This window comes from Scophthalmus maximus, chromosome 18 (genome assembly GCF_022379125.1).
Source record: "Scophthalmus maximus strain ysfricsl-2021 chromosome 18, ASM2237912v1, whole genome shotgun sequence".
Lineage (NCBI taxonomy): Eukaryota > Metazoa > Chordata > Actinopteri > Pleuronectiformes > Scophthalmidae > Scophthalmus > Scophthalmus maximus.
Genome location: NC_061532.1, coordinates 19,782,501 through 19,791,051, shown reverse-complemented (window position 1 = coordinate 19,791,051; position 8,551 = coordinate 19,782,501). Strand labels below are relative to the sequence as shown.

The 8,551-nt window shown below is 40.3% G+C and overlaps 1 protein-coding gene across 3 annotated transcripts in view; it reads right to left on the bottom strand.

The window, feature by feature from the left end:
• Nucleotides 1–252: 252 nt before the first annotated feature.
• txlnba (taxilin beta a) overlaps nucleotides 253–8,551 on the bottom strand; it is a 12,729-nt gene continuing 4,430 nt past the window's right edge. For all 3 annotated transcript variants that reach the window (XM_047328597.1, XM_047328598.1, XM_035617254.2), the window contains 6 exons: nucleotides 7,782–7,976; nucleotides 7,570–7,689; nucleotides 6,722–6,796; nucleotides 2,548–2,640; nucleotides 2,235–2,330; nucleotides 253–1,343 (listed from right to left, as the gene is read on the bottom strand). In XM_047328597.1, coding sequence (XP_047184553.1) covers nucleotides 387–1,343; nucleotides 2,235–2,330; nucleotides 2,548–2,640; nucleotides 6,722–6,796; nucleotides 7,570–7,689; nucleotides 7,782–7,976 — 1,536 coding nt within the window. In that variant the 3' untranslated portion in view covers nucleotides 253–386. The remainder of the gene's footprint in view (nucleotides 1,344–2,234; nucleotides 2,331–2,547; nucleotides 2,641–6,721; nucleotides 6,797–7,569; nucleotides 7,690–7,781; nucleotides 7,977–8,551) is intronic.

Genomic DNA, 8,551 nt, shown 5'->3' with positions numbered 1-8,551 from the left:
CCGTTAGCGTTAGCCTGATACCTAGACACAAACTAATGATTTTGTTGACACTTTTCTTGACACGGGACAGAAACATTTTACTCGTCATGGCACTTTTGTTGAAGCTCAATGTTCCCGTCAGTGCAGTCGTCCACTCCCCCGGACAGACCGAACTAAATCTTTACTCGGACGTTTGAACTGTGAAATACAGTCGGGTCATATTTTTGTTGTGATCCGCTGATACTGAAATTCTAGAAAATAATGCGAGGACACTTTGGACAAACTGAAGATTTTAATCTTTTACAAAAGGTGCAAAGGCACGATGTGATTTCAATTCACGCACACTATTCCCAGAAACACACACACACACACACACACACACACACACCTTCTGCATAGCCTGGACTTTAGCTGGAGTTCTTGCCGGCCCTCTTCTTCTTCTTCTTTGGTGCCTGGGTCTTGGAGGAGTTGCCGTTGGAGGGGGCAGGTGTGTTTTCGGAGGGGGCAGGTGTGTTTTCGGAGGGGGCAGGTGTGTTTTCGGAGGGGGCAGCTGACTCTGAGGTTGTTGCAGCCTCCTCTGGTACCTGCACTGGTCCAGCCGGCTGCTGCTGGAGCTTCTTGTCGTCCTCTGGGACCAAGGGTTTGACCTCACAAGGCTTCTCAAACATTTCCGTCTCCGCTGCCTCTGGTTTAGCTTCTGTTGGGGGGTCAGTCTCGACCCTCTCAGCCTCCGGTGTTGGTTCCTCTTCAGCAGGAGGCTGCTGCTGGATTTCCTCGTCTGGTTTAACTTGTTGTGTCTCTTGGACCTCGACTTGTCCTGGTGTTGACACATCAGACTTTACAACCGTCTCCACTTTATCCTTTGGTGGGAGATCAGCATCTGTCGCCTCCGATGAAACATCTACGGCCGGCTCAGGGACTGAAACCGGCTCCTCTTTCACCTGCGTCTTGGTTTTGAAATGGACAAACACAGAAGCCATCATGTCTTCTTCAAGATCTACATCACCACTGTCGTCTTTGTCAGTGTCGGCAGGTGCGTCCAACAGGGAGGCGGCAAACTCCTGCAGCTTGGTCTGCTGCTCCCTCAGACGGGCCATGTCCTCTGTCAGGACCGGGTCATCCTCCTGGAGCTCCTGGATCTCCCCTGGAGTCAGGACGGAAGGTTCGTCAGCGCCCTCTGAGCCGGCAGTGTCACGGAGGTTAGAGCTGCCGAAGACCTTCGCTGGGAGCGCCGAGTTAGATTTGCGGACTTCTTTGATTTTTTCGTAGAGGATTTTCCTCTCCTCCTGCAGGACACGACACAGCTTCTCCAGCTTCTGGATCTTCAGGACGAACAGGTCGTAATCTTTGCCTTTCTCCTTCCTCTGAAACACGAGAACGAGGGTTGGAGAAAGTGAGGAGAGTGAAATATGGTGAGAATATAATCAGGAAAAAAAGTGATTTATTTTGCACTTTGAGACGCGACCATTTTATAATCCATCCATTCAGAACTTTCAAAAACTATACTCATACCTCAGAAAAGACTCATGGTTAAATTGTTCTTCCTCTAAATGGATCAGTGGACATTATTTGATCAAATGTATCTTTATCCATTGAGTTTTTCAGAATAGACAATTCTGCAAACAAAAGTTGATTCAAGATTCATAGTCTTCAGTTGAGGAGAAGTTACTCCACCAAGGAGGATAAGGTCTCGCTCCTGTCCATGTGTTTGTTTGTCAGGTTAAGGGTTAACCTAAGGATTGACGGAACCAACCTAAGGGTTGACCTAACCCTGACCTGAGGGTTGACCTAACCCTGACCTGAGGGTTGACCTAACCCTAACCTAAGGGTTGACCTAACCCTGACCTGAGGTTTGACCTAACCCTAACCTAAGGGTTGACCTAACCCTGACCTAAGGGTTGACCTAACCCTGACCTGAGGGTTGACCTAACCCTGACCTGAGGGTTGACCTAACCCTGACCTAAGGGTTGACCTAACCCTGACCTGAGCGTTGACCTAACCCTGACCTAAGGGTTGACCTAACCCTAACCTAAGGGTTGACCTAACCCTGACCTAAGGGTTGACCTAACCCTGACCTGAGCGTTGACCTAACCCTGACCTAAGGGTTGACCTAACCCTGACCTAAGGGTTGACCTAACCCTGACCTAAGGGTTGACCTAACCCTGACCCCTGGTTGTGTCAAGACACAACTCCTGAAGGTTCAACTCCTGAAGGTTCAACAGAAAGTTCAAACTGAGAAGAAAACATCAACAAACCTCTTCGATCATGTCAGTCAGAGCCTTGTTGCAGTTCTCAAACCTCGTCTTCCACAGATTTGACTCTTTCTCCATTTTCTTCATCTTGTCGGACATCTGCAAGAGGAAGAGTTTAAATAATACGACAACATGTCAGATAATCGTGCTGTGCGGAGTAGAAACGCAGAAATGCTAAGATTTAGAATCGGTCCAGAAACACACAAGCACGTTTACATATCTGGATATCCCGGCTTCTTATAGGTGGATTTCCTCACAACTGGTTCATTTGACACCTGAAATTTTGCGTTTTGCATGCAAAGTGTTTTCCACCCACATTATCCATCTCCTTTTTGAAGCGGACGTAGATTTCGTTGCTTTTGGCCAGCGTCGCCTGGAACTCGTCAAACTTCTGGGCGTAGAGGGTCAGCTGTTGACACAAATGTGAGCATGTTTTAAAAAGAATAAATAATAATGATAAAGTACAGCCAAACTCTATTTCTGGATGAGGAGCTGCTCGGTGAAGGGTTCCTACAGCCACCGGATGTGTTCACTGACAAACTCCGAACTATTCATCAGTTGCTGATCATCGGTTCCAAGGGTTTGAAATGAACCTGTGGTTCATGGTCTCCCTCGTCTGCAATGCAGCATGGATGATTAACAGTGTCCAGCAGAGTGTATGACTCATAATTAATGGCTAATGAAATTTGTAATTCATCACTAAGATGCCTGGTCTTCATCCAACACTACCTGGTCCCCGATAGTTACTGCTAAAATCATTGGATTTTGTAACATTACATTCATTTTGCTGACGCTTTCGTCTAAAGCAACTCACAATCATCATTTCTTTTGATTACTCATATCAGAGGTAGGCAGGCAGCATCAAGGGCCACATGCTGGATCTTAGCCGGGAATCACAGGCAGTGATATAACCCATTAAGTTATACCAGCTCTTCTTTGAAATATAAACGTACGACACGTCTTTCAGGAGAAAAATGATTTTTGCTTTTCAAAGATCCTCAGTAGGTTCTGAAAAAATGTCCTGGGACTGTGGTCCTCACACAGATGGCAGTACAAGAAACACACACACACACACTGACAGATTATTGTGTAGGAAATATCCATGAATTTTGACAAAGACAATCAGGCATAATTAGTGGACAGATGATTCTATGGTTGTGTGAGATTTGGTGCATTTTGAATTCATGGACCTTTGTTGTTGTTGTTGTTGTTGGAGGTTTGAGCTTCCTCTGAGTTCTTTTTAATTTTTTGTTCTTTTCTTCTTACTGCTTTGTTCTCATAAACTTACGACTTTATTCTCATAATATTATGCCTTTTTTCGTGTAATATAGTACGACTTTATTTTGTAACATTTCGACTTTATTTTCGTGACATTTCGACTTTACTCTCGTAAAATTACGACATTATTCTCATAATTTTACAACTTTATTCTCGTAATATTTCAAATTTATTCTCATAACATTTTGACTTTACTCTTGTAATATTTGGACTTTATTCTCGTAACATTTCAATTTTATTCTCGCAACATTTCGACTTTATTTTCATAACATTTCGACTTAATTCTCGTAACATTTCGGCTTCATTCTCATAAATTATCAACTTTATTCTCGTAATATTATGATTTTTTTCCTTTGACTATTATGACTTTTTTCTGGTACTAAAGTACGACTTTATTTTGTAACATTTCGACTTTATTTTCGTAAAATTACGACATTATTCTCATAATTTTACAACTTTATTCTTGTAATATTTCAAATTTATTCTCGTAACATTTCGACTTAATTCTCGTAACATTACGACATCATTCTCATAATTTTACGACTTTATTCTCATAAAATCTTGATTTTATTCTCGTAACATTTCGACTTTATTCTCGTAACATTACGACTTTATTCTCGTAACATTTCGACTTTATTCTCGTAACATTTCGACTTTATTCTCATAACATTTCGACTTTATTCTCGTAACATTATGACTTCATTCTCGTAACATTTCGACTTTATTCTCGTAACATTTCTACTTTATTCTCGTAACATTTCTACTTGATTCTCGTAACATTTCTACTTTATTCTCGTAACATTTCTACTTTATTCTCGTAAAATTTCTACTTTATTCCTGTAACATTGGTCTTTAATCTCGTAACATTTCGACTTTATTCTCATAATTTTACAACTTTATTCTTGTAATATTTCAAATTTATTCTCGTAACATTTCGACTTAATTCTCGTAACATTACGACTTTATTCTCATAAAATCTTGATTTTATTCTCATAAAATCTTGATTTTATTCTCGTAACATTTCGACTTTATTCTCGTAACATTTCGACTTTATTCTCGTAACATTTTGACTTGATTCTCTTAACATTTTGACTTCATTCTCGTAACATTTCTACTTTATTCTCTTAACATTTCGACTTGATTCTCGTAACATTTCGACTTTAATCTCGTAACATTTCGACTTTATTCTCATAATTTTACAACTTTATTCTCGTAATATTTCAAATTTATTCTCGTAACATTTCGACTTAATTCTCGTAACATTACGACATCATTCTCATAATTTTACGACTTTATTCTCATAAAATCTTGATTTTATTCTCGGAACATTTCGACTTTATTCTCATAACATTTCGACTTAATTCTCGTAACATTACGACATCATTCTCATAATTTTACGACTTTATTCTCATAAAATCTTGATTTTATTCTCGTAACATTTCGACTTTATTCTCATAACATTTCGACTTTATTCTCGTAACATTTTGACTTGATTCTCGTAACATTTTGACTTTATTCTCGTAACATTTTGACTTGATTCTCGTAACATTTCGACTTTATTCTCGTAACATTTCTACTTTATTCTCTTAACATTTCTACTTTATTCTCTTAACATTTCGACTTTATTCTCGTAACATTTCTACTTTATTCTCTTAACATTTCGACTTTATTCTCTTAACATTTCGACTTTATTCTCGTAACATTTCTACTTGATTCTCTTAACATTTCGACTTTATTCTCTTAACATTTCTACTTTATTCTCTTAACATTTCGACTTTATTCTCGTAACATTTCGACTTTATTCTCTTAACATTTCGACTTGATTCTCGTAACATTTCTACTTTAATCTCGTAACATTTCGACTTTATTCTCATAATTTGACAACTTTATTCTCGTAATATTTCAAATTTATTCTCGTAACATTTCGACTTAATTCTCGTAACATTACGACATCATTCTCATAATTTTACGACTTTATTCTCATAAAATCTTGATTTTATTCTCGGAACATTTCGACTTTATTCTCGTAACATTTCGACTTTATTCTCTTAACATTTTTACTTGATTCTCGTAACATTTTGACTTTATTCTCGTAACATTTCGACTTTATTCTCGTAACATTTCTACTTTATTCTCTTAACATTTCTACTTTATTCTCTTAACATTTCTACTTTATTCTCGTAACATTTCTACTTTATTCTCTTAACATTTCGACTTTATTCTCTTAACATTTCGACTTTATTCTCGTAACATTTCTACTTGATTCTCTTAACATTTCGACTTTATTCTCTTAACATTTCTACTTTATTCTCTTAACATTTCGACTTTATTCTCGTAACATTTCGACTTTATTCTCTTAACATTTCGACTTTATTCTCCTAACATTTCTACTTTATTCTCTTAACATTTCGACTTTATTCTCGTAACATTTTGACTTGATTCTCGTAACATTTCTACTTTATTCTCGTAACATTTCTACTTTATTCTCTTAACATTTCGACTTTATTCTCTTAACATTTCTACTTTATTCTCGTAACATTTCGACTTTATTCTCGTAACATTTCTACTTTATTCTCTTAACATTTCGACTTTATTCTCGTAACATTTCGACTTTATTCTCGTAACATTTCGACTTTATTCTCTTAACATTTCGACTTTATTCTCGTAACATTTTGACTTGATTCTCGTAACATTTCGACTTTATTCTCGTAACATTTCTACTTTATTCTCTTAACATTTCGACTTTATTCTCATAACATTTTGACTTGATTCTCGTAACATTTCGACTTTATTCTCTTAACATTTCGACTTTATTCTCGTAACATTTTGACTTGATTCTCGTAACATTTCGACTTTATTCTCGTAACATTTCGACTTTATTCTCGTAACATTTCGACTTGATTCTCATAATTTTACGACTTTATTCTCAGATTTTTTTCTCTCAACGTGGCCCTAATACTCCTGGACTTTCACATTGTTTCCCCCCGCCCCCCCACTATACTTTCACCACAATGAATTTAGTCATTGTGATGATTTCATGACGTGTCCTCGTGGTCGCCGTGTGTTCGCGCTCGTCAGTGAGTAGTCACCTGTGCCTGCATGACAGTCCCCTGCTCTCTGAGTGTCTGAGTCTGCAGTTTCCACTCAGCAGCCTGAACCAGTAACTGGTTAGAAGAGAACAGACAGAGACACGTTACAGACAGTTTCTTTACCTTCTTCTTCATGGACAGCTCCTGCTCCTTCATAGCGAAGCATTTCTTTGTTTTGTCAATAGCCTCCCTAAGCAACTACAGTGACAGAGACAATACACAGTCAATTTGTGACGTGTTACTGTGACGACCACAGACTGTATATAAAGATGGACGACGTGTCGGCTCCCAAAAGATCCTGATCGCCCCCTGGTGTCTGGCTGCAGTACAGGTCGTAAGCCCCGCCCCCTCCGTGTCTTGTGAGGTCTTTCTCATCACTGATGTTTGTCCACGTGTTCATGTTTCTGATCACTTTGCTTCTCATTACTTATTTGATGAGATAAAACTGGCTGAGACGTCATGATTGACAGCCGACACTGACTCAGGATTGGTCGAGAGCGTGTGTGGGCTCGGGGCAAAGACTCCACGTGACGGCGCCAGCACAAGATGGCGGCGCCTGAATCTGAGATGTTTTAGCAGGAGGAAGAGGAGAAGCGTCGTCCATCTTTGTTTACAGTCGATCGTTTCGACTGACAAGGAAAATGAGACAGTTACAATACTATTGAAGTTTACAAACTTCAATAATGAAAGTAAAAGTAAAAAGCAAATGAAGATATTAAATAGTTGACGACAAAATTAAGTAATGACAGGAATCAAATTCATAATATGTGAGAATTTTTTAAAATTATTATCCTTTTAAATATAAAAATGTATATTATATTGAATATTATAATGTATTATTATATATTTATATCAAGAAAAACGAATCTGTAAAAAATAAATATATATTTATAAAACTGGACGTACCGTAGAGGATAATCTACTGCACAGTAGAGTACATAATGTGAACACAGGTTACAGGTGTCACTCACATATTCCTTCTCTCTGTGGTGCTTCTCCTGGGCCTGCGCCAGCAGAGCGTTGGACTCCTCCAGTTTGGCCTCGGTCAGTTTGTGCTGCAGCTCCCGGTGGCGGCTGAGCTTCTCCAGACTCTGCAGGAACAGGAAGTGAGTCTCCGTCACCGGGGGAGCGACGGCGGTAAATGACAGAAGAGCGTGGGCGCGTTTCCGACCCCTGACCTCACCTCCTCCCTCAGCTCGCACTGGCTCATGAGGCCCTCCAGCTTGTCGCTCAGGTTGGCGTTCTCGTGGCACAGCTTGTCGTTGCGGGTGCTGTGCTGCTCGATCTGCGCCTGGATGTCCGTCAGCATCTTCTGGAAGTGGGAGGTGATCTCGCTCCTCTTCTCCTCATCCTCCCTGCAGCGCTGAAGAGTGTCCTCCTGGAGGAGGACAGAGGACAGAGGACGGAGGACCGAGGACAGAAGACGGAGGACGGAAGACAGAGAACAGAGGAAGGAGGACGGAGGACAGAAGACAGAGGATGGATGACGGAGGACGGAAGACAGAGAACAGAGGACAGAGGATGGAAGACGGAGGACAGAAGACAGAGGACAGAGGGCGGAGGACAGAAGACAGAGGACAGAGGGCGGAGGACAGAAGACAGAGGACAGAGGGCGGAGGGAAGAGGACGGAGGACAGAGGACAGAGGGGAAAAGAAAAGCGATTCAGTTGCAGCTTCGGCTTCGTCCTCCTACTAAAAGATGGCGTCAGAGGAATCTGCAGAATGTTTTGTAAAAAATGAATCAGTGATAATTCTGGAATTATGAAGACGCCAAGCTCGAGCATCGTCAAGCCGGGACAGTTTGACTTTGCCGTCGCTCCAGGAAAAACAACTCCCCGCTCTCACTTTGCTGTTCCTCGTTCAGAGGACTTTCTGTCACTAAGCAACCACCTGTTCCCGGATATATGGTCTTCCCTCACTTAAAGCCCCAGTGTGTCATTTTTGTAATTTTCT